This window comes from Amblyomma americanum, chromosome 11 (genome assembly GCF_052857255.1).
Source record: "Amblyomma americanum isolate KBUSLIRL-KWMA chromosome 11, ASM5285725v1, whole genome shotgun sequence".
Lineage (NCBI taxonomy): Eukaryota > Metazoa > Arthropoda > Arachnida > Ixodida > Ixodidae > Amblyomma > Amblyomma americanum.
The window spans coordinates 77502196-77528714 of NC_135507.1; the positions used below are offsets into that span (position 1 = coordinate 77502196).

The 26519-nt window shown below is 47.1% G+C and overlaps 1 protein-coding gene across 1 annotated transcript in view; it reads right to left on the reverse strand.

Moving 5' to 3' along the window:
• The window catches only part of LOC144109721 (serine/threonine-protein kinase PLK1-like), a 29270-nt gene extending 9562 nt beyond the window's left edge, over nt 1-19708 (reverse strand). Inside the window, exons 1-5 of the mRNA XM_077642519.1 lie at nt 19667-19708; nt 19340-19456; nt 18494-18807; nt 17465-17664; nt 13580-13650 (exon numbers count right to left, since the gene is read on the reverse strand). Coding sequence (XP_077498645.1) covers nt 13580-13650; nt 17465-17664; nt 18494-18807; nt 19340-19456; nt 19667-19708 — 744 coding nt within the window. The remainder of the gene's footprint in view (nt 1-13579; nt 13651-17464; nt 17665-18493; nt 18808-19339; nt 19457-19666) is intronic.
• Nucleotides 19709-26519: the final 6811 nt, after the last annotated feature.

Sequence of the window (26519 nt, forward strand, 5' to 3'; positions counted from 1 at the left end):
ACATTGCGCAGTACACGGACCTCTAGAATTTCGCTTCCATCGAAATTCGACCGCCGCGGCCGGGATCCCGTTTCCACCCGAGGACAAAGGGAAAGGGCCCCGAAGGTCCATGCCGACCTGATCGAACGGTGCACGTGGTGCCGCAATAGGTTCGACAAGTCCCTGAGGCTTGGAGGCCGGGGCCTTACGGCGCTGACGTTCCTGGCTGCTCTGGACATAGCGTTTAAGAGTGGCAAGGTTGGGCCAGGAGAACAATTGGCGTATTCTGTCAAGCGTGCGACAGTATCCCAAGGGGAAAGAAGTTGGTTCGTCGTGACACTCAGAAAGAATTTCTTCTCGAAGAGTTGTGGGGATGAGAAGAAGCTAAACTTAAAAGATGGACTTTGGGTTCTTGTTATAGAGCACGCCTCGTTTAAGGCAAAACGACGACAGATGTCGAGCAAAAACGTTTAGGAAAGGTGGCTGGCTGACCTTCCAGATAATCGATGAGGGGTCGTAACACTGGATCGGCGCGCTGCCAGGTTGACAAATCAGAACAACGGATAGCCCCAAGGAAACTGATGTCGTCGTCCGTGTCGGGTGTTGCGAGTTCGACAAGCGCACGAGAGAGGGTGTCGGTGTCTGGATACTTACGCCGCATGGAGTTTCACACGATGGGGAGGTCAAACTCCTGCAGGCGAAGGCTCCATCGCGCCAGGAGTCCACATGGGTCACGCAAGTTGGCCAACCAACAGAAGGACTGATGGTCAGTGAATACTTTGAATGGCGAGGCATTCTTTTCCAGTCGTGGAATAGTCAATCTCGGCGCTCGACAGAGTACGGCTTGCAAAAGCCATGACTCGATCTTTCAACACCATCTCGTCGTTGTCGAGAACCGCGCCAAGGCAGGTGGCGCCACTATCGTCGTACCATTAAGCCGAAATTTTCCCCCTCTAATTTTTGCGTTGTGTTCTGCCGCCCCCTCCCGTAATGAGATTCTAGTCGAAATCAACATGAAATGGCCATAGGCTGGGCATGTCTGGCGAATAAGAGATAACTGACGATACCTTCAAGTAACGGTGTGGTTTCAAAGAAGGAAAGCGTAACAGTTGGACACAAAGTCGGGCGGGCTGAGAGGGTGAATTGGAGAGTCATCTCTCAGTATTGTTCTTGCAATCGCTTTCGACAGGGAGCTTACCGGACGACTGGAAGATGGGGAGGGTCATCCCTGCCCACAATTAAGGTAAGAAGGATTATCCACTAAATTATCGTCCCATCTCCTTAACCAGCGTAACTTGCAAAATCATGGAACATGTCATATATACCCAAATCATAATTTTTTTAGATTCAAACAACTTCCTTGATCCAGCTCAACACGGGTTTCTTAGGTTGCTCTCCAGCGAAACCCAACTGACAATCTTCACTCACGACGTTTATGCTAACCTTGACCGTAACCTGCAGACCGATGCGTTATTTTCAGATTCCGCGAAGTCATTTGACAAGGTACCTCACCAGCACCTAATACTAAAATCGCCCTTCTAAATTTACACCCTAACATCCTGGAATCGATTAAGAATTTCTGGCTAACCGCTCTCAGTTCGTTTCTATTAACAACCACCGCTCAAGCGCTCTCCCTGTTAAATCTGGCGTCCCTCAGGGATCTGTGTTCGGCCCACTCTTGTTTCTAATGTATATTAATGATCTAGCTTGACATGTGTAATGCAAAATTCGTATCTTCGCTACCCGAACAGTTGCCATCCGTGGATCTGGAGACCAGCACAGAAGTGAAAACCGAACTGCTAGAACACCTCATTCGCATTTGGCCTAGCTACGCAAATCGACTGTTTTTTTTTCGTCTCATCACTCGCTCGTGGTCTCTGCTCACCCGCACTGCATGCTGTGGTATCGGGCGAAAAAGCGCTCACGTGCAGTATAGTCAATGCGCCGGTTCAAATTGAAAGCACGCTATAGGGTTCCTGCACTGTGGTGGCTAGAGGGAGAGGCGTGCGCATTGGCTGGCCGCGCAGTGCGTGGCGGCGTCTCATCTTTTCATGACGCCGATAGATGGCGTGCGCGTCTGCAGTAAGCTACCAGTATATAAGAAATGTTGATACGATACCTGTATATAAGAAATGTTAATAAGTCATGGAGAAAGCGAACTAGAAAATTGACAAGCAAATATCTGGACAGCAGCAGGGGCACAAATCAGCCATTATCGGTTAAGAAAAAGTTAAAGAAACTGAGAGAGCTCTGTGGAAAACAGGAATGCGGACGAAATCAGCACTGGGAACATGCAGGATTTTTAAGCAGTAAATTGCCAAAGAAAATATCTATGGTAATTGTAGGGGAAGCTATTTGTTGTTTTAGGCCAGGACGGGAGTTTTGCGAACTAAGACATATAAAGTCAGGTACCACGAGAGAGACACGTTGTGCGTTGCATGCGGAGAGGAGGAGGAAACGGCTTCGCCCACACACACACACAAAAAATTTGACAAAATCTAAAAGTACGGTTGGTTGTACTAAGAAACATAAAAACAAATGTGTTGACTGCATTGAAAATGTTGTGTATCAGATATCCCTTTCCTGTGGCAAACAGTATGTAGGGCAAACAGGCAGATGCCTGAATGACAGGCTTCGGGAACATGGACGTGATGTCAGTGATATGCGTGGAAAAGGTTTGTCAGCCCACTGCCGTGTGTGTCATTGCGTACCACTCCTAAAAAAATGTGTGGTCTTAAAAATGCACAAAAACCACTTAACTAGAGAGATAATTGAAGCGGAATGGATTTCTTTGTTGGATGATGATTGTGTAATTGGTCCTTCAGTTGCTCTGTTGCCAAAGGAGATCCTTTATTTGTCTGATATGCGGTGCTAGCGGTGGTCTGATAGTAGTGCATGATAAGTCAGTATAAAAACCACCCGTCTTTCACGAAATAAATCTTATGTTTGAAGTTAGCGCTTTGTGGTGTTGTCTTTCTGTGTCCCTGTCTTTTTTGCGCTACCAATTCTACCCTTAGCTACACTCGTTCCCAGATGGCGCTCACGCTTCATACAGCGGCCAGTTTTCGCATGAAAAGCGTACGCCACCGTATGCGCTGTCCGTGTGCTTCCGGTTTTCCAGCATAAATTTGCGAAAAATCGGATGTGTTGCCGTGTTCTAACGTCTTCATTCTCCATAAATTCGCATGTTCTGGCGGTCAGTCCCGTATAAGCAGCTACCACATCAGTAAAAATGTTTGTCAGTTAGAGAAAACAAATCGAAGGAGGAAGTGGCGTTTCTGGAGCTTACGTAAGGTGTAGGTCATCACTGTACACTGCTGAAAGTGCATGGAAACATATATTTAACCATGGGTGCGTGCACTGCTCAAGTCTCCAGTACTCGGGAACACCAGTTTTGCACCGGCCCTGCAAGTGTTAAGTCAGATAACATTAAGGGCTGCGCGGAGGAGCAGTTTGCAGCGTGCGGCCTTCCGAAGATTACGGGGTCGAAAGCACCATATATATTTTATTCATTGATTTGGTCATACTGTTAACCGTGCACAAAGGGTCTTTGCAGGGAGGACTACAAATACCCTAAGGGTATGATGCGATAGCGTAATGAGTCAATTCTGATATATGCAGAAGTTCATTCTGTGCTTTGCATTTGTAGATCCTTGGGAGTCCTCATAACCCTATTCACGCAGTGATGCAGCGGTTAAGTGATACGCCACTGCCCTGCGATGGCCAGTGCTCCCAGTGGTGGGCCTTGTGCGACCCACATTGATCTTACCCAGCGAGCATTCATTAATTTAACTGCCGCCTGCCACGGTGGCCAGTTTGCTCAGTATCCGATGGGCAGGCTGTGATGACGCCGCAGTGTCACGTGACCTCTCGGTCAGGTGGCCCACTTGCCTCCTAGGTTGCCCTCTGGGGATGATCACCTGGCAAAGTCATGACCACGATTTTTCACTCACGACGCCGACACCAGATTTTCTGGTGAACGGGTCCTTAACGCCACCGCGTTAAAAATTACAAACATGAAGCAGGCTTATAATTAAACATTTGCGCACCATTTCTGCAATAACATATTGACACCTAAATGAAATATTTACACGTCACCAGTCTCGACAACATCACTAGGACGTTTATGCTATATTTCAATAACACCGGGAAACAAGGAGCAGTGGTACACATCAGTATGTCTATTAATTATTTGTACTGCTTCAGCGTTGTTTTTTTATGAATCACGTTTTAGAGGTGGTTTGGCAGAGTGTTCTCCATTTTTAATGTCTCTTGCATTATCTGAAAAAAAAAATTAAATCGGGGCTTTATTCTTCTCAATTCTAGAATTTCAAGTCCACTCTGCTGTAGCATCTCTGTGACCGATTCAGAGCGGCGATACTTGGAACATATAAAACGTGCTCAAATCCTCTGTCTTCCTTGTGTATTCTTTTTAGTGTAGCCACAATTCACAGTTTTTCTCTGAAATTAGAGCAAGACAGAAACTGCTTTCGTGGGAGCTCTTCGCAAGGCCAACTTTTATATCATATAGGTACAACGGAGCCTAAGTATAGATCTTGCGTGCATTCGTCTTGTGTAAAAGCGCTGCATACTTCTTGCTTAATTCCTGCCGATGATTGCCGTAAAGAATTTTTTGCCACTTGGTTGACCTCTTTTTTTTCTTTAACCCGCGTAGCATTATCATTCACACCAGTAAACATGACAAAATTAGCAGTTTTTTCTGTAGCCACAGAGTGCACAGAAACCATTATTTTCCGGAGTCAAAATCCTTTTGGTTAAAACCAGGACGCAATCATGTTTCTTGGGAGGCACACCTTAAACCAATTTGTTGGCGCAGCACAATTCGCAGAATCTCTTTTGTCTTAATGAGTAATTAGCTGCTGCTACACATTTGGTTCAAAAATCCAAAATTTACAGCAAAACTTTCATTTCGAAAAATGGGCACAACTGTACCTATTTTTGAAATTTCTCCCTTGCTGTATTTTACAGATATGTTCTTTCCCCGCCGAAAACAAAACTCATAATTTACGAAAAATCTCTCGTGATCACCCTAAAACGCATCAACTACTCCGAAGCTGATAGCATCTCTCACAGTGCTTTACAGAGATTGGATTGGACAGAGAACAAGTAAAGATAAAGTGCCCGGCCCGCACCGCCAGAAGTGCTTTACATTGATAGGTTGGGACGGCCTAAAAGAAAGAAAAATAATATGAAGTGCTTTACAGGCTGCGATGTGTATACGAGGGCCTCCTTTATTTTTGAGTATCCAAAAATTTTACACCTTCCTCATTCGCAGTTCGATTCTTGTCCGCCATTTCTTATTAAAAGCCATGGATATACAGACGTATACGGCGAAAATTTTCGCCTGTCGGAGCACAATGGTATGTTACAGTTCGCATGTCTTTACACCCGTTCCTATCCGTTCAATGTAAAAAAGGGGCAATCAATCGGACACCTGACTGGTCTGCGTCCGCTTCGTGCAGAATCAGGCGAGCTGAGTCAGTAAAGGTTGTCACTACAAAGCATACGGAAACCAAAGCACAGTGCTGGAGTGGGTGCAATGCAACAGTGGTTTGGCTTATTTGACGACGACAACTTTAAAGAAATACTGAGGCAAGTTTAAGTTTGACTTTATCTATATAATACTACCTTCTAATGACACAGGCACCGCTTTTACTGAAAACGAAATTTTTTTTAAACTTGGGAAGGGTGAAAAAAATTAACGGATGGTCTGGCATGGCCAATCACGATTGAACGCGAGTTAGCGTTTGTTGCCGGTTTCCGCAGACGTCGTGCCCGTTGTTCTCGTCATCGAGCATGACCATACTCTTCATCAGAGAACCTGGACGGCCCCAGGTTAGCCTGCATGCTTACCCGAGAAGCATGCAGAGCCACGTCCGCACATGTTCGAAAACACCAAAAGTCGGATACAACTTAAGTCTGCATGTGAAGCTCCGCCCACATTTGGGACCGCGAATCGAAGCTGTGATTCACATCTTTTAGCCCAGATATCTTTCCAAACTTCTGGTAAAATAAAATGAATTGAATTGAATTGAATTCTTCCACGACAAAAAAGTAGTCCGTTGTTAAAACATTATTTGTTGCCTAACAAGAAACTAATGACAAGAAAAATTATAAGCTCTAAAATTCTTATACTCGGCGTGTTTAAGAAAGTAAAACATCAAAAAGCTGATTTCATTTAAAGCTGCGATTGGCTAGCGTCAGAAAACAGGACGGCTCGGGTTTAGACCCAGTGTTAACGACTGCTGTTTTTTCTTTAAGTTGTATCCTACTATAGCTCTTCTCTGCCCCCGGCGCGGCAGCTGCGGGATGGGTGGGTGGAAAAAAACATTATTGGCGACAAATTTAAAATATTCGTGACCCTTACGGGTCACAGGGCGCTGTAGTCGATCCTCGGTCCAGTATGCCGCACTTGACAGCTTCCAGCGTGGCTCGGCGTGCGAGAAATCATTGCGCTTCCTTGTCCTGGCTGGCCAGGAAGGGCTCCCACTGCGTCACACTCGGGTCGTCTATTCGAGGCTCTAAGTCTACCTTAGGGCAGGTCCATGTGACATGCTCTAGTGCTGGTTTACCCTGACACCATCGACATTCGTCCGCATATTGTGTAGGGAAAATCTTGTGTAGTTTGTGCAGGTGCTGGTAGATGCCGGTTTGTAGTCTGCGCCAGTCTTCCGCTCCCTCTTTGGATAGCCTTTTGCGTGGGGCTGGGTAGCGTTTCCGCTGACCCCTGTAATGATTGAGTATGTCGGTGTACCGTGGGTGTAACAGGGTCATAGGTTCCCCATGGTGCAAAGTGTTGAGTCTGCTAGGTTGACGTACCCTCGAGCTTACTCGTCTGCTGCCACATTGCCCCTCATCCCTCCATGTCCCGGAACCCATACTATGTTATGTTTAGTGTTTATGTGTCTTCTCGTCGTGTGTAGAATATGATTGGCGATGCTGTCGATCCTACCTCTTGTGTATTTTCTGCATGCTTGTTTAGAGTCCGTAACCGCAGTGAGGCTCTGTCCTGTAGCGTTGTCGTGCGATATTTCCAGAGCAATGGCCGCCTCATCAGCTTCCTCTATGCTGCGTCCGTATAGACTACGCTGGGATTGTCGCTGAATTCCCTGCTGAGTGCTCGGACTCTGGCTTGTCGTCTTTCATGGTTTATATCGGGGTCCATGTGTCTGGGTATGGGTCTTTCCCGGATGTTGTTTCTGTCTTCATTATTAATTGGCTCCTTGTCTTTTTGTGTGCCCAGGGGTATACCCTTAATTTCTCCATTAGGTGTCTTCCCGTTCTGGTTTGAGTGAGTCTGTCTAGTTGCGCACTACGTTGCGCTTCTCGTAGTTCGTCGAAGGTGTTCGATACTCGCAGTGCCATTAGCTTTTCTGTTGGTGTTGACATTGGAAGTTTGAGCGCTGTTTTGTACCATTTGCGTAGTATGGTGTCGATGTGTATTCTCTTGCTTGTTTAGTTCGTGGTAGGGGAGACTTTACGTTATCCTGCTCGTGACGAGACTGTCTATGAGTCTTAAGGTATCCTGTTCTCTCATCCCCTTCTTTTTACTGCTGACTCTTCGCACGATTCTGGCAACTTGCTCTGTTGTGTTCTTAAAAGAGCCGATGGTTTTGCTACATCATCCTGTGTTTTGCAGCCAAGTTGGAGGGAAGCGCCTATGACGTCACCTGTGGCGGGACAGCTCTCTGATTGGCTGCGCCGCATTTGGCATCACGTATCAGGCGCGCCTCTGATGGGCTCCTCTACGTAGCAGCTGTGCTCCTCCTCCTTTTCCCGGTCGCAGAGGAGGAGGTGTACCTCCCTGAGATACGCCATCTCAGTGAGGTGCGCCAAAGAACTTCTTTTTGTAGCGATAGCTGCATTACGATAGCGCTTCGAGCCTTCGGCGGCGCCGCCATCCCGTGGCTGCGCCGCAACGCTGCCACGTGATGAGCAGCTGCCGGCGGCGCCGCGCCGCGGCTGATCACGCGGTTCGTCACGTGGTTGGTCACGTGACCAGCCACGTGGTGCGGAGCAGCACTGCGCCGACGAAACCGAGCTGCCGCAGCTGTGCGCATGCGCCATGTCAAGTGGGACGAAGATGAAGAAACGCCCAGCGAAACGGAGCGGCGGAAGACTGACTTTGCAATTCAACTGAGCAAGTTTCACTCGGCCAGCTGTAGCTATCGCGTCACTTCAGGTTTAACCAGAGCTAAACCACCGTTAATTTTTGTTTAAGCGCGGATCATCGAGGCTAGGCTACTCTGCCATTAACTTCCAAGCAGAGATCATGGAGTCGTTTTTGGCCTTTTTACGCGCAATCATGAGTTTCAACCAAACGGCGGGTAAAATTCTAAATCCAATTCTCTCCCCCATAATTTTGTCTTTCATCAAATTCGTCACAAAATTTCGTAAATTCGTCACACATAAATTCGTACCATAAAATGGTACGGAATTGTCCTCAGTGGCATTCTGTAGCCGAAAACTGCCCCTTTTGACTTGCATTGTCAAGATGGCCGCGTTACGAATACTCTTGATAATGTGCACTGTGTTATGTGACAGGTGGGCGTGCCCAACCCTACTGAAAGTTTTCATATGACAAGTCCTATAAATTCCATATGTGTTCCATATCAGTCATATGGAGTCCATAAAGGTATATGAAGTAATGTGGCCTACATATATATCACTTACGGAAACATACGGCCTCTATATGACGTCATGGGTCTCTATAGGAAAAAAAGCTTATGGGATGTCTACAGACGCCTTGCCATATAGATTTCCATATATCATCCATATCAAATGGACTCCATATTCATATAATTACATAAGAGTGGCTCATGTTTCAGTAGGGAAGTGGGCCATTTGGGGGCGCCCTCGTGTGGGAGTCGCCGAGGTACAGATCGGGATATCCCTCCGGTACGCCAGTGGAGGGCGGTAAGTCTGACAGTTTTTGTTTTCTGTCACTTTATGTGCCTGTCATACTTTGCCCAGAATAGGTGACACGCTGTGCGTCAAAGCCTGCACTGTGAATCCGCTCTTATCAAAAAGGAAATTGAAAACGAAAGCTGTGATTTCTCGATTTTGCTCACATTATGGAAGATTTGACTCTGGCTCGACTAATATGCGCGAACTGAAACGCGCGAAGTGCGAAACGGTCGAGTAACAAATAGAGCGGCTGTGCTTGTTGTCAGGTTTGTGCAAACCGGTGAACTACCAGAGCGGTGCTTTAAAGGGACACTGCGGACATTTTAGCGCTTGTCTGGGAGGCCATAGGCAACATCGCTATTCAGTTGCAGACTTTAATCGCGGAGTCCTTTTTGGTACGAACGCACGCGGGTCACAGGTTTGAATCTAGAGGTTGTAAAATGTTTAAATACAATCTTCTACGTATAAATGCGTTTTTAGTGCCTGTCGAACATCAACATAGCCAATGACCCAGGGAGTAGGTTTTTGCTAAGGAACGAAACAGCATGGAGTTCCCTAAGTGTTCCTGTAATGCCATGCGGCACGGCCTCAATTCATAACGAAGAGCCTCAATGTGTGGTTTAGGTCGCCATTTTCGGGCGTTCGCACATTACCATGACCAATGATATGGACAAGCAGCTGCTAATATTAAACTGGCACCAGGCTTCTCTCTTGTGAACTTCGGATCATGTTTTATGAGGGCACAGTCTCATTTTTGTGATGTGGTTGGAATAGCTTTATAATATAACTTCCTAATGGTACGTAGTCGTGGTTGTATTAATGATGGCTGCGTTCAGTTTAGTCAAATGTGTTAAAAGGAATCCCCCAAGGGGGAGTAAATTTGGGATAATCTATGGCATTTGCCCCTTAGCATTCACCCAACAGCAGCCACACAGTTACCAAGGAAATATTTGCAGCTTTCACATAAACGCTGCAGTTGAATAAAAATTCACCGCTGTGCGGAGATCGGATGGCCTCTGATATCAGGGGCTATCGCCTATCCAGGGAACCCACTCTATAAGCTGAGCTAACCAGGGAGGCTAGCAGATGGCAAGGCGAGGCGGAGTTGACCAACAGCTAGAAGCCGGAAGAGTCCTATACACCTGTCACACGGGCATTTCAAAGGCCCTCGAACCGATAGTCTATCGACTCAAAGGCGATCGAGCGCTGCTACACGGGCAGTTTCAATGGCCATTGAGTCATTAGTCTATCAAGTCAACGGAGCAGCGCGGAACTCCATCGAGATTTGGAGGGCCTTCGAGCGCTGCCCAAGGTTGCTAGTGTTGCTTCGAGCGGCGCCAAGCGCCCTTTCGTACACGATACATTCACGGTACAAAAGCATGAACAAACATTATTTGCCTAAAGTTTAATGCAAGCAGTCTGTACAATAATTTTAAAATTGTGTTAGTCTGGTTTTAAGTGCATTAATTTTGCGTTGCGGTCTCTGCGTTGGTTGCGTACTTAGCGTTGAGAATATGGCAGCGCCCTGCCCGCTTCACAGTGACAACAGCTTCGTCGCTAATCCCTCAAAGCAATATCGTGTTCTAAACTTGCATTCCCCTTCGATTTGCCCATTCTTACCCTCGCATAAAGTTTCAAGACACAAAATGCTTTTGTTTTTCAGATATCTAGGCGATTTTTCACGTGTTAAGCCTGACGAAGCACCGCTCCGACGCCGTTGGACTGCCTTGGTTTTGGCTCGTCTTGTATTAGAGTGGCTACAGCAGTGTCTGCATCTGTCCGTCGTGTACGTGTAATTAAAAGGGTTTTAAACGACATACGCTTATGTGTGTATTTCAGCATTTAGTGTACAAGTATCAAATATTTTCGTCTTTTTTTGCAAAATTCAAAGTAGCGATTGTGGCGCCACACAAGCTAGGCGTAAGACAATAGACAGTTTTAGCTGTGCGTACGCAAGTGCATGCGTACGCAAAGCGCTACGGCGCTGCGTGCGGTACACTGTCCGCTCCGAAGTATAGTTTTAGCTGGCCGAGCCGTAGCGTCCTTCAGGCGCACGTAGCGCCATCTAGTGATAAGACGTCAAAGCACATCAACGCTCGGTTGAAGAAAATTTCATCCGTGATTACTGATAACTAGTGTGAGTGCATTGTGAGCCTTTTTTTGTTCCAAGAAGAAAAACTATGCAAACCGAAGAAAATGTAAGAACTGGCTTAAAGCCAGAAAACTGCTTCGCCAGGTGTCGTTGCTGCGAGGAAAACACATTGCATATAGTTAGGCCTGTGAGCTTGAAAATCACCAAATTATCTGAAAAACAGGGGCTAGTTATCGCTTATACCGCTTTGTGTGGGCAAGAGTAGGCGAAATAAAAGCGAACCGCTACCATTTGAGCGAGCCATTGCGTCGGAGAATCCAGCGGTGACATGTATTTATTCCGAAGCGGGCGAGCAGGGCGCCGCCATCTTGTCAAAGTTAGCGTACGCAAGCCACGCAAGCCCCGCAACGCAAAGTCCGCTGGCTAGCGTGCGCACGCAAGACGCAGGGCTTGCACTTGCGTTCTGCGGATGCGCACTACCGTCCTCGCAAACTCCTTGCGTACGCTAAGCCGTTGCGTACGCACAGCTAAAACTGTCTAATGACCATTGAGATTTGCCGTGTAGCAGCGACACAACTTCGAGTTCGATGGCGGTTGAGAATTTCGAAGGCCCTCGACTCGATAGCAATAGATAGCCATAGAAGTATTGTACCCATTAGAAAACCGGTAGATACACGGCGGCAGAGGGGATCGAACGCAGCACCTCCCGAATGCGAGGGGACGCTCTACCCCAAGGCCACCGCTTCACGAACTGCGATTCACACCTGCAAAAAATAAAAACGACAACGCAAGCTGCCTGACAAAAGCTGAGCTTCTATTTCCGAAAACCTCTCATTGTGAGAGCCGAGAAAAAGAGTGCAATTTATATTACCTTCAGCGGTGAAGATGAGACTGCTACACATAAATGCACCCAGATTAGCTGCTAGCGATGAAGGAGTGTAACAATAGCTGGAGCATAAGGTGCATTTCACTTGAAAAGGACCACTGGCCATAGTCAGTGGCTGGATGAACTTCTCGCCCTGGAGTGACGACAGATAAAAAATATTGGTGGTGGTTTAGCTCTGGTTAACCCTGGAGTGACGCGATAGCTACAGCTGGCCGAATGCAACTTGCTCGGTTCAATTGCAAAGTCAATCTTTCGCCGCGCCTTTTCTCTGGACGTTCCTTCATCTTTGTCCCACTTGACACGGCACATGCGCCCTGCTGCTGTCGCTCGGATTCGCCGGCGCGCCGCGCCGCCGGCAGCAGCAGCTGCTCCGCACCACGTGACCAACCACGTGCTGGTCAAGTGACCAACCACGTTACCGCGCCGCCGGCAGCTGCTCGGCACCACGTGGCGGTGGTGGCGCCGCCACTCCAAAAGCCCGAAATCTTGCAGCAATGTAGTTATCGCTACAACAAAAAAATGCTGTCGAAATAATCATTCCAAATTTTCTTGTTCACTGACCGAGCAGCAACCGCCTACAGACGGGCCGCTGCTGGTCCCACTTGGGGGAGAAAGTTCATTCAACCGATAATACGGCTGCCCTCCAATCTTCCGCAGTCCATGCGAGGTGGCTTGTGGCAATGTAGAGACGGAGTCATTTGTGTTGCGCAGTGAGAAGTAGCCTCCAGCAAGCGATGCGACTACAGAGGAGGTATATTCCTGCTGATCGAAGCCGTTTCCTAATCGCCCACAAAGACACAGCCTGAACGCCCATTTCTTCCTCTATCTCGGCAGTATGAGGTCTGCAGAAGGCGGCGGCTACGATCACCCGATCTTCCTCTTCACTGAGGGATCTCGGACGTCAGCTAAGGTCCGTGTCGTCAATCCTCTCTTCTTCTAGGAAAACAGGCGCAATGCCTGTTACGGTCCCTGCACTGCGCACCCTACATCGGCAGCAATGCTTCTCCGGGAGCTGCCTTCCTGCACAACGTCACTATTTGCACTCTTGCAGCGAAGTTGACATGCGGCATCTCTTTTTTCCTTCTGGGGAGATCGGTAGAGCGCGAATCTAATCTATAACACCTCTTACCGTCCGTCACGAATAAAGCGTACGATATCACCGCTTTTATTGAATTGTTCTATCGCTTAGGCAACATCCAATCGACCGCTTATTTCTGGCAGTTATTCCCTCTTCCTTCATACCCATACTTCGGCAGACTGGCTGGGGCTGTTCCCGAAAATAACGGCCAAACATGCAGAAAACAAACAACTATCCCCTTCTTCACCCTTCGCCTAATGCAGCAAAGCAGTATGAAAAACAAGAAAAGGAAAAGAGAGACGGCGACACAGAAAAAAAAATTCGTTGGAGGCATTTAGATATCTTTTAACTGCGAGAAGGTGGAGGCCGTATGAGATTCATTGCACTTATTTGAATTTGAGTGGTGACGTCACGGCGCGCAAGGGCAGTGTTGCTTGGCGGCGGTTCACACCACCCGCCACAGTGGGCAGTTTGCTCACAGATGAGTTTGCAGGTTGTGACACGTGACCTAGGATGTAACGGACGGACACATCGAGGTCACGTGACCGAACGGACGGCCACCGCAAGTATGAGCCATTAAAGGATTTCGTATTAATAAAATTTGCTGGGCCCTGACAGTCCGCTGAAGCCCCCCGCCCCTAATACTCAAGAAGGGGAACGGACACTTGTTATCAGCCCCATCGTCACCTGCAGGGCCACGCCATATGTCATTCAGGGACTCCGGTGACCCCTCATGTGTTCTAATGTTTCTTACTCGCGACTGTTCTTGAGGACCGCCGTTACGTTTGTCGCAGCACCTGTGGATGGAAGAATGCCCTGAATCTGTTTGTTGTTTATAGTCGGATGCAACTCAAGAACGCTGCTGGTTTTTCCCATCAAAGGACCATTTTCCAGACAGTAGCGTAGTCCAACTGTCATGAACATGCTAGAGCGGCAAAGCAGGGCGTAGTAGATGAAAGGGGATAGTCCCTTTCCTCTATAGTCCGGTATAGAAGTGTGTATCCGTTGTGGCACCGTACCTGGATTGTCACGCTACCAAGGTCACGACAATCGGCCGACGCCGTTGGCTGGAAATGGGTCCTTTGACGGGGAAAAACCGCTGTGGTCCCCAGTTGTATCCGGCTATAGTCACGACTGACTTTCTTGCCGATGGTCAGAATCGCTGTAACACATAAAGTTCCACGATACTTAGTCCGGTGTCCTCCATCAAGAGTTGCTGAGTTGGCACTTCATACCGCAGGGTGACAAATAGGATGCCTTCGCCGGGAAATTACTATGAGTAAGCTCAGCTCCCACCGGCTGCATGTTGTTGTTTTTTCTCGTGCATTTGTAAATCTCCTAGTGATGAAAAACTACAAATTAAAATAAAAGAAAGTTGTCTCCTGTGCACTTTGGTCTCGGTGGATATTGCCTTCCTTCATATCTGTCGTAACGAGCATCATATATCCTCTTTCTGGTCATCTGATTAACCCGTGGTTATTCCGCATTCATCTTCCACCCCCTGGGATTTTAGGCTATAGCAGATCCAAAAGAATCTGTCAAGAGGGAGAAAGAGAGAGTAGGTCGAAAGGGAGAATCGGTCGACCCGAATGGTTGGATTGACCCCTTTGAGGGGAACTTGCCACTTCATTCTTGAGTTGTATATGGCTATAGTTGGATACAACTCGGGAACAAAGCTGTCTCTCATCGTCAATGAGCCTGCGTTTGACCAATGCAGCCAGCATATTCTCAAGATCTGCCTATCGTAGCAATGCAGGGAACCGTTCGACAATGCAGAGATGGGACTATTCCTGACCATGGAAGGAGGGGGCTATCCCCTTTCATCTGCTACTGCCTGCCTGGAATAGAACACGTGAAAAAAAAGAAGCAGAGATTGCAAGGCCAGAAGACAGAAGTGTGTAATTGACTATCTACACAGTGAGCCCATAATTTGCATGATGTCATAGCTGCCGCCATACTATCTGCGTCCAGAAACACGGCGAAAACGTGGTCGTTTTTCTGTTCCGCTTACATTTCCAAGTGATCCGGGCGCACAGTGCTGTATCTGGACTCTGCGTCCAAAAACGGCGCACCAGATGTCATGTGAAAACTTCCAGGCAAAATAGAAATGTCTCTATACATATTAAATTACTCTATATTGTTGATATTTTTACTAATCGCCTAATAATTTTTCGCGCACTGAGTCTTTGCGTATATATTTACCTATGTTCACCATGGTCTCACAGTTTCTTATTTTTAACTCTGAACTCACCATGTAGCTCTCTTTGACGCCGCGTTATTGCGTTTTACACTTCCCTCGATCTAGCTTGGGTCTGAGTGTACAAATTGTGCGTGCCCACCTGCTATAGGGCCTAGTAAAGGGGCGTCCTGGATTAAAACAACTTAAAACAAGTTAAACAAAATTCATAGGGTACCACAAGAACCTGGCTGGACTGGTCATAATTGGCGCTACCATCTGATAACCTCCACTAAGTGGCCGCATGGGACAACAATATTTCACATCGAAATTCCGCAGTTTGTATGGTTTTAAAGGGCTACCTCCTACCATCGTTTCTTTTTTTTTTACTCTAGGAGACGATAAAGGGTATTCGTCCAACAGCTGCAGGAAGGGCAAAGGGACACGCGAAACAGAGTACAAATATTTACTGAGAAGTTCATGATACGAAAGTTAAAATCGCATTACAGCTGTAGCACACATCAGAAATAATTAACTGGAATCCAGCATTGGAGCCCACTCGCAGCCTTGGCAGTAGCGACAGAGGCATTGTCAAAAATATCATCTGTATACATGTGCTCGAATGACAAAGCATTAACAGTGCATTTCCAAAAGAATAAAGATGCTTAAGCGCTTGAATGAGAATAAAAGCTTCCTAAACCTTGTACTGTGAAAAAAAAAACAATGGTTACAACACCAGTAACAAAAGGAGAAAAGGAAAACATGAATACTGCCCAAGCTCTGATTAAGCGCCGCCGTTTCCATGTGGGCGTTTTGAATCGTAGACGCAGTCCACTTTAGCGTAACCTTCGTATTTCTCCGACCCGTGTCTCCGGTCGGTTGAGTCCTGGGCGGTGCTGAGTGCATTCGTATGAGGCAGGCAGGTGTGGACGAAGCAGCCCTGGAAGGAGAGGGCGAATAACATTCAAGGGCTGCGGGGATGGTTCAATGCCTTCAACAAGTCTGGGTGATTAGCACTTCTGGAGAGAAGAGGTCGCGGACCTTTTGAGACCTGCACTTTGCTATTCGTAGTCAAAGAAGAAAATCTCGGGATTGTATGCACTTGTAGAACATTCTTCCACGCAATCCATGAGCAGATGTTTCTGAACAATGAGAGTTGCTTTCCACTGTGTCATGTGCTTAAGAAGTTGTACCCATGACTGAAAAGCTGAATCGATGTATAACTAGTGCAGTAGATTGACGGAAATGTTTCTGATATGCAGCTTAGTTGGCTCCATTCTAAACCCTTTAAAATCCGCCTGTAACAGGAATCCATGCTGATAACTCTGCAAAGCCCGCATCGCTGGATACGAGTAAGGCGCTGTGCGCCTCACAAACCGTAACGAGTGTATACAGGCCGGCTGCACTCACGTTCACTTGCAATACACACTGAATGTTGCCCCATGCAGAAATTATTTTTTCGTGTTTCCATGCACACAGAACCCATTTCGCTTTTTCGATTTCCATGGTTACAGGTATGCGTCATGTCCTTGCTGGAATTCATCGTTTTGTGTGCCTGTATATTGCACAGCAGTTTTTCCCAACGTGAATTATATCACGGACATAGAGAACGACACGAAGTTGATGTCGAAGATTTTGATCTTGCGAGCCCAAGCCATAAAATTTTGTTTAGTGAATAAAAGTTGTTGCATCAGCCTGCAACAAACTCACTTATCATGCGAGAAATTTTCATATCAACAGTATTTTATGGATACAAACCTCGATTCTGCTAAAGCGAACGAAAAAGCTACAGATAATGAATGATACATTCGAATCAGGGAGAAGGCACATTTCGTGCTACATGGAAGACGACGATGAGCAGGCAGTGCCGAGAGACGGAGCGCTCGCGCTAGGCCAGCTGGGAACAGACAAGGCAACAGACAACGGGCTGCTTTGCTCGGGGTTGGTACGGGCCGGATCACTTCTTACGCACGAAAAGAGAAATTTGTCATTCTGGCAACGACCTGTAGGAAGACACAATGTTTCGTTTCGTGTTCTTTCGACGCTAAATTTCGTCTTCTCTCGAATTTGCTGCCACAAGAGTAAATAATGATCGGTGCGTAAAGTTGCGCTTTTACATAGTGTCACGTGCACGTGGTGACAGCACGCACAAGCCTCCGCTCGTACACGACCTCTGCCGAACAATCCCAAATTATTGTGGCAATAAGCTCGGCCTTTACGCCGAACGTAACTTATAGCGATTTTGCGTTGAAAAAATAAAAACGAACCATGATTGAAATAGTACAGCGCACAGAGACACAGACAGCGATGCAAGATGAAGCGTACCTTTCATCATGAACTCGTGGTGCATGATGGCTTCGATGCTCGGCCGCCTAGCGGGCTCCGGTTGGAGAATCCACCGGATGAGGGCGCTCGCTTCGGGGGAGACAGTCGAGGGGATCTCGAATTCGTTGCTCTTGATTCTGGCCACGGTGGTCGCCGTCGCCGACGAATAGAAAGGGGGACGTCCCACCAGGAGCTTGTACCTGCGGAAAAGAGTTTGCGGCCTATCAGTGTCCGCGGGAATCCGCACACTCTGTGGCGGCCAACATCTCAGCACGACACAGCTTGAAGCACTGCGCGCACAGCCATGCTACGACACCCCTGCCGGCCAAGCGCCACGAAATGGTAACGTAAGTGCGGGCAAACGACGCTCGATATGCACGTAAGTGTCCGGTTTTGAACGTGAAGTGCATGATCTGATTTTTTTAACATGAAGAGGAAGCATATGGCAATTTTATGGATAATGTTTTCTCTGCACCAATCGTTACTTTCCAGCCTGGCAGATACGTATACAAGGTTGCGTACATGAGAATCACGCAAACAGGTTTTCAACCGTACTTTCTCCACAAATGATTTAACGCCACTTGCCGTCTGGTAGCCGGTGTCAGCGAATTCCAACATAACAGGCGTGTGAGCGCAAGGACATTGCAGACGACTGCGCGCCAAGTTTGTGGCAATGAGGGTTGCAAAGAATAGTTAGGGCTAGTGGCGTAAGCTGATAGTTGTGAGAAACAGCCCTAATTGGTTGAGATAGGAGAGAAGGAAGAAGCACACTTGAAGTAATTTTAATTATTTTTCTCGCACAGTCTGCGCTGTTTTACGTCTCTAGGATAATGAGCGCCTCAATTACTGATTCCTAGGTTGCCAGTTTTTATATTTGCCAGTTTTTATATTCGCATTTCCGACATTAAACGCTCCCTCTTATAAATTTACGGACGGGTGCACCTGTGCGATGTGCACCGAGCTGTCTTCGTAAGCACCAATTTGTAAACATTTGCACACAGTTTTGCGCAATCATCAGGTGAGACTCACATGATGCACCCGACGGCCCAGATGTCCGCGGCGTAGCTGTAGCCCTTCTGGGTCAGCATCTCGGGGGCCATGTAGTTGGTGGTGCCGCAGGTTGACCTCTTGAGTTGCCACGAGTAGGGGACGCGGGTGGCGAGTCCGAAGTCGGCCACCTTGACTTGCGAGGATTTGGTGAGGAGCAGGTTTCCGGGCTTCAGGTCTCGATGGATTACGTGCTCCTGCACCAGGTACTCGCAGGCGTGGAGCAGCTGGCGCATTAAATACCGCACCTCGGATCCGGACCGCCACCGGCCGGGCCGGTGCATCTCCTCCAGAGACTGCAAAATAAATGCGTTAATGAAGCTTGGGGAAGAACTTTGAAGGTCAGACACTCCAAATTTCATGACAAAAAAAATAGGATTCCTTCAGGTTTTAGACTGGGACATGACGACTCCGGCACACTCCAGTCTGGAGAAGGCATAATTCAGTTAATAGTTTTTCGTGCTACATGAGACAGTGCCCACACGAAGGCATCAGAATATTAAAGGACCGTTTTCAAAGCAATAAAGGTAATTTTTAATTTCTGGCTGTGCCTTAAATTATGATTCGAGAACGCAATGTGACCTTTCTCGCAAAAATTGCCGAAAGAAATGAACGACCAAATACATAATCGAGTAACCTCATCCAAGGTCGTCTAAATTACTCCGGAGACCTCCGCTACAGCTTCCTTCATAGCCTGAGTTGTTTTGGCACCTTGAACACGATTAAACGAAATATATACGAACCTCGATAACGTTAGGAAAGTTTCCAATGAGTGTAAAGAAAATAAGTGGAAACGGGAACCACCGAGGAGCCGGAATGTTAACACACCTGTCTTGTGCACAGCTCCAAGATGATGTAGACGTTCTTGGCGTCCTCAAAGTGGCCGTGGAAGCGAACGACGTTCTCGTGGCACAGGGTTCTGTGGATGTTGATTTCCTCTTCCAGCTGTAGACAACAAATTAATTTATATTCTCGCAAAAGGTTGTATTAAGCGTAAGCAAAATAATCAAAAGTGGTTGACTAAAGGCGCTGGTAGTTATAATTATAAGCCTTTACGCTGAAAATGAAAAAAACAACAACAACATTGCGATGGCAAAGGCAATTGGTCACTACAGCGAAATCTTGCAACATACGGCTCTACTGATATATGTTTACCGGAATGAGGTGTAAGTTTTCTCCCCTGCTTGTGACCCTCATCTTCAGATAGAAAGTTGCACGAAAATTGGCAGCAGCATTAAAAGGACATGGAGAGATTGCAGTCTCCTTAGGTTAAGGCATGAAAGGACAAAGCTGTTACTTTGAACGAAAATGGAGGTTAGATAAGTTTTAGAAACAGCCAGAAATCGACACACAGTAGCCATAATCTATAAGAACCCACCATCCATATCGAATCTATTTGGTCCTATCGCGATAGTCACTGTTCTGTGATGTTGACGCGTCTTTCAAGCATCCCTAGAAGTCACCATTATCTCATATGAGACCGGACCTCACCATATCAGCGAAAATGGTTCGGTTATTCTCCACTGATGCTTGAAAGCGCTAGCAGCATGACTGAACTAGTGTTCCTGTATATGCTCCCGCAGGGAACAGAGTTGCGCGAAGGTCCGCCATTTTGTTCCAAGCTGTGCGGGAAAGCAGCTCCTCGAGCGCAAAGGCGCTGGGATCATGACGGGGCTGGCGTTGTAGAGAAGCTCGTTTTTTTTTAAAAAAATAAAGCTTAGAAACGGCGCCAGATTGCAGGCATCCTTTTTCTTTTTACTGTCTCAGTGCTCAGTCATCGATGCTAAGCCCATCATACTTCGTTGTAAAAAACGCCGGAAAAATAATCTGATTTGCCGAAAATATCATACAGCATGACAGAAAGATCGCGGAATGACAGCGATAGCTCGCAGTAAAGACATTAATGGCGCAGAAATGCTTGGAAATGAAAAACCCGCGTGAGTTGTGCGATGAAGAGAAGTGCGGTAATGCGTCTACCTGCAGAACCACATTGAAATACATTATTCTATAGGGTTGCGACCACCGATGTTGCACGAAGCTTGTGAAACCACGCTGCATACGATGTGAATGCGGGCAGTCTAATACAATGAATTTTGCAAGCAAGTAAATCTTACCAACCAAATGCATAGATATCGTAAACTCGCGCGCTTATCTTTCGCAAAATATATGTACCATTTGTTGATCTGACTTCTAGCCCTCCAGTGCATTTTTCCTATGCCATGGTCATCTTTTCAAGCCAAACACATCACGTTCCGTACTTCATTAACATCCGAAAGTTAGAGAAGCCTGCCTTAAGTCACTGCAGCTGAATTATGGTATACGGGTTTCCAAGCTAGGATCCCGAAAAGTGATGTGTATCTCTTTCTGGTGCTGTTATTTGCTCGTTTTTCCCTAAGCCCTATTGCGTTTTCTCTTGACCTACTTGAATTATATGTACCTTCTCTGCATTCTGAAATATCTTTGTTTTGGACTGCTCCATGCTTTTACTCAATTGAGTAAAAGCATCGAGCAAAGCATGGAAAATTGGATATTAAGATAAGTTTTTTCCTTAGGAAAAACTTATCTGAATATCCAATTTTGCTTTCAAGTACTTCATTCTATTTTTGTTCCCCTCTCCTCCAGTGTTAAAATTCTTGTCAGTGGAATTTTAAGGGTATTATTAACAAATAAAATAGTTAAATAGATTAGGCAAAGCTTGTTCACTGCGTAAAAAGCTTTGCCGCTTTCAGTACGGTTCTTGCAGTTTGGCGCACTGCACCCCGTCATAGTTGGAGGCTGCCGTCACTGCACACTATCAAAATATATACAACCGGAGCGCATGGAAAAGGCGGGAACACACTGCAGCCGACCGCACCGGACGCGTCCGATCACGATGGCAGCCGAGAGGGTACTGGGGCTGGCGAGAAACCGGCGTAGCGCCTGGAAAGTCGGCTCCTCCACTTAAAAATGAAACAAACGTCGTCAGCAGTATCACGTGACGGCCGCTCAGCGAATCGCGTCAAGAGCGGCGCGAGGAAAACAGTCGCGCAACTCTGCTCCCTGAGGAAGCATATACAGGAACACTACACTCAACTAGTGTTCCTAGATACGCTCCCGCGGGGAGGAGAGTTGCGCGACTGTTTTCCTCGCACCGCTCGTAACGCTATTTGCGGAGCGGCAATCACGTGATCACGCTGACGTATTTTGTTCCAAACCGTGTCTGCTCATGCCCAACACATGAGCCGGAGGGGGACAGCCGCTCCCATCTTGAGCAGGGTCTCCTTTGTTATCCGACTGAGGGGGTATTGTGTAGTCCCCACTGGGAAGAGGATGAGGCCTGAGATTCCCCATGTTGAGCCAACACCCTCTAAATACTTTCTTCAGGCCTCTCCAGGCCCTCCTTTCCACACGCGCTACGTCACGCCAAGTGTCCGGTCAGGCTGCTCACCAAGCGCGGCTCCGCTCCGCTCGGTTGTCTCCCTCGATGTGCTCGCGCTTGCCCGGGCAAGCACAGACACGAACGCAGTCTTGCAGTGAGCGTCTAGCTGCTGCTTGAGTCTTTCAGCCTGGCGTTGGGTGCATTTCCGTTCGCTCCTCGCACGGCTGTGTCTGTTTCGTGTGGCCGTTTCTTGTGTGGCGTGCGTACCTGTGCTAGCGCACGAATGGGAAACTGATTGCCTGCCGTGTAGCGAGTGCAACTTCGTGAAACATGGGCCGGTGCTGTGTTCCCGGGTGCCGCGGGAACTACCAGAATGGTCCCAAAGTACGTGTTTATTGCTTCCCAAGAGACGAAGTACGAAGAAAAGCCTGGTTGCGAGCCATTCCACGGAAGGATTTCACACCTACAGAGCATTCGAGGGTAAGACTCTGAAATATTGCTTAATAGGCGCTGGTAATTATCTTAGTTGTGAGCTGTCGCTCCCGGAAAGGCATGCTGTCTTTGTAGGCAATGATATCACTTCTTACACTTATGTATGAATTGTCCAGGAAGCATTTAGTTCTGTGGATGTGCATAAGGCTTGTGTAAAAGCTGTGTAAATATGTAAAAGCTGTTCACTATTCGGACTCTGTTTACTTAGTGTTTTAGGCAATGGAGAGTCATGGCGAATGGCCTTGCTTCATTTTCTCGTGCAGGTGTGTGAACTGCACTTCCACGCAGGCGACTTCATTACGACGTTGTCACACCAAGATGAACTGACAGGGAAAATAATAGAGGTGAAGCGTGACAGGCTACAGTTGAAGATTGATGCTGCGCCTTCTGTTTTTCCAAACTGCCCAAAATACTTGTCCTCAACGCCTGGACGGAGTGAATCGCCAGAGACGAAAAAAGCAAGAAGGGAAAACGCTGCTTTGCAGGAGGCTATGAGGAAGTCACTTCAGTCTAATGAGCTTGAACAGAAAAGAAACAAAGTTTCATCTTACGAGGAGTTCAAATCTAAGTTGCCTGGAATCTGCAACACGAAATTCTGGACCGTTTCTGTCGATGAGCAGTGCGTTAGGTTCCTTCTCATCGAGAATGATCCTTCACCTAATGTGAAATGCGCCTTGGTAGTTCTCCCTGATCTGTCACTTTCTGTTTTCTTGAATGGAGTGAAGCTTCTGTCGCTTCCTTCAGGCAGGATTCTGCCAGCTCAAGTATGCGACACCTCCAGCCTGTCCTTGCTGCTAGAAGAACTCGAGATAGGCTTGCATAATATACCTGAGGTGACGAAAGAGTCGAAACATACTAAAGTATTGCAGTTTGTCGGTTCACTGCTTGCAGACCTCATTGAGGACAGTGATACGACGAAAGAACAGTCTTCTTTGCTGAAATTTCTGGTTGAGCAGATAGAGCTTCTCCTCGCGAAACAGCATGTGTATAGCGCAGAGCTGCTGGTATTCGCCAGTATTTTGAATTCAATTTCTCCTCACGCATATCACTTCACAAGAGCTGCATCAAGAATCATTCTGCCCCATCCTTCCACACTGCGCCGTGTTTGCTCAAATTACAAAGCTGACCCTCTTGTGGAGCAAAATCAACCGCACTGTCTCTCCTACATCCGAGAACGAGTCAAATCAATGAAAGACCACGAGAAGACAGTGACCCTGATGATCGATGAGATCCACATAAAACCATACTTCGACTACAAAGGGGGCACAATAGTAGGATCGTCGGTTCATTCAACGGAACCAGCAACAACAGCCCATGTGTTCATGGTACAATCACTCCTTTCTGCAAACAAGGACGTCATTCACATATTACCTGTGAGCAAACTGAGCGCAGAAATTTTGCACGAGCATGCTAAGAACATAATCATTAATGTTGAGAAAATGGGGCTCAAAATTATCGCTGTGATAACGGACAACAATGCTCTGAACCGCAAGATGATGTCGTTATTTGCTACAAGTCCTCAGGTGAGCATTGTCTATCCCCATCCAGCCGATAACGCTCGCCCTCTTTTCTACGTGGTCGATCCTGTGCATCTCTTGAAGTGCATTAGGAACAATTGGATTAACCAGAAAAACCCTGGAACATGCCTCTATTTCCCTGAAATGGACTTGAGTGGAGCAATGCCCGAAGGGCCTCCTCGTATGAAAGCTGCTTCTTTCGCAGCTGTGCGGCAGCTTTATTCTTCAGAGAAGACGTCGCTTGTGAAGGCTGCTTACAGACTGAACGCAAAAGCCGTGAATCCAACCTCAATGGAGCGGCAAAATGTAAAGCTCGCTCTCGACGTCATTAATCAGTTTGTTTCAAATGCCCTCAGGACACATGGTTCCGCGTTCAAGATTCCTCAAGCTGAGTCGACTGCTCTTTTCATTGACGTTATCCTCACATGGTGGCAAATAGTCAATGTTAAGACCCCTTGCAAAGGCCAGAGGCTAAGGGACAGCATGCAAGACCCTGTAAGGTCTGTTGATGACACACAGTTAGCTTTCCTGAGCGGCGTTGTGGACTGGTTGGACGCTTGGGCAAGAATAAACATCACCAGTGGCTCGCTGACGAAAGAGACTCACAGTGCTTTGCGACTGACATGCTATTCTCTGGTAGAACTCTCGCGCTACTGCTTAGAAGAACTTCACTTCAAGTACGTACTGCTGGGCAAATTTCAGACGGATGCGCTAGAAGACCGGTTCGGCCGTTACCGCCAGCTGGCAGGATCACAGTACCACATTTCCGTGCGTCAGCTCTACGAATGTGAGAAGAAGCTTCGTCTTCAAAAACTTTTGACATTTCCACGCGAGGAAACAGAGTTTGAAGACGTAAGTGAGGATCTTGTCCCATGTAACTTTTCTGTGGCTGTCAGCGACGACGATATTACACACGCCCACTCTGACATGGATGCTATTGTCTACATTGCAGGATACGCTGCTCATGCTGCTTTAAAGAAGCTTTCATGTTCTGCTTGCTTCAGCACATTGGTGATTGAAAATCGAGAGATCGAAGCGGAAAATACTGCCATGATAGCTAACCTGTCGAGAGGAGGGCTGAAGTTTCCCCAGCCATGCACAGTTCACATGGTACTGATGACTAAACTAGTTGCAGAGAAGTTGTCTTTTGGAGCAACCGCGGAAGATTTTCTCTCCTGTAGAAATCAACGTGGTGTCGTGATTTCACAGACGATTTCCCTCCTGGACGAACACGACATTGAGACATGTGAAAATGGCCACACTGCACAAACTCTCCTGCGCTTGGTAGTACGCGTTGCAACCAACGTTGTTCTAAACAACTTTTGCAAACTAAGAAATGATGCCATACAAGACAATGCGCAGCAGAAGGCCGCAGCCCGGAAAGCAGCAACGCTTAAGAAGAAGTAAGTTTTATTCCCAAGCAATAAAAATGCTTTGCGCACACTTCATTGCTGGTGTCTCGTCGTTTTTTATTGTAAGGGTCAGATTAGCTGTACAAATACTCAACAGCGCAACATTATTGTGAGTGTCATTATTGCTGTGTGTGAAAGCTTTAAGCAAAACACAATACAGAATAAAACTAACACAATGCGCAGTAGACGGTGTTTTTTTTTTCAATGTTCACGAACTTCTACTTTAACAACTAGATATACGCATGTGCGGTCTGTGCGGATGGATTTTACCGCACGGCAGACATCATGTACGTGATAGAACCTAATAATTAGATGATTAATTGAAATTAACTAATCAATTTTTTATTATAATGACCAATAATGCGAAATTGGCGGCCGTATGCTAAATTGTTTATTATAAAAAACTGTATTAGCAGCTCGAACTTTCTTGACAATAAGGTGTTCTGCAATAAAAAAAATATATAAAGCAGATAAAATGATAGCCTAAGGCGCGCACAAACTAGCGAATTTCTTTTCTGCAGCAACGACAAAAATGAAAATGAAGGAATCACTTATAAGGCAGCTACGTACGGCAGTACCCGAATAGTGCAGACGGGCGCGGCGCGCTGAAATCGCGGAGCGCGGGGCCTGCACGGTCCCTTGGCGTGACGTCACGCGGCCGGTGGAGAGGCCTTAGCATTGAGAGGGTGTTGGTTGAGCCCAGCCTGCTTTTTATCCGACTGAGAGGGTATTGTGAATCCCCGACAGGGTGAGGATGGGTGCTTCTAAACGGCCTTCTCATGAGGCTCCTGCCACAGGAGAAGCAGCTTTCCAGCAGAGCTTGGAACAAAATGGCGAACTTTCGCGTAACTCTGCTCCCTTCGGGAGCATATAGAGGAACACTAGACTGAACAACAGTGACAATTGGAGATCACTAACTGGACTCGAAATCGAAAGTGGATAATCTATCATAATAGAATTCGGCCGCAAGGTCCAAATCCACGAAACGTTTGGGTTTGGAACTGGCTGGCTTAATAATAATAATTGGTTTTTTTGGGGAAAGGAAATGGCGCAGTATCTGTCTCATATATCGTTGGACACCTGAACCGCGCCGTAAGGGAAGGGATGAAGGAGGGAGTGAAAGAAGAGAAATAGGTGCCGTAGTGGAGGGCTCCGGCATAATTTCGACCACCTGGGGATCTTTAACGTGCACTGACATCGCACAGCACACGGGCGCCTTAGCGTTTTGC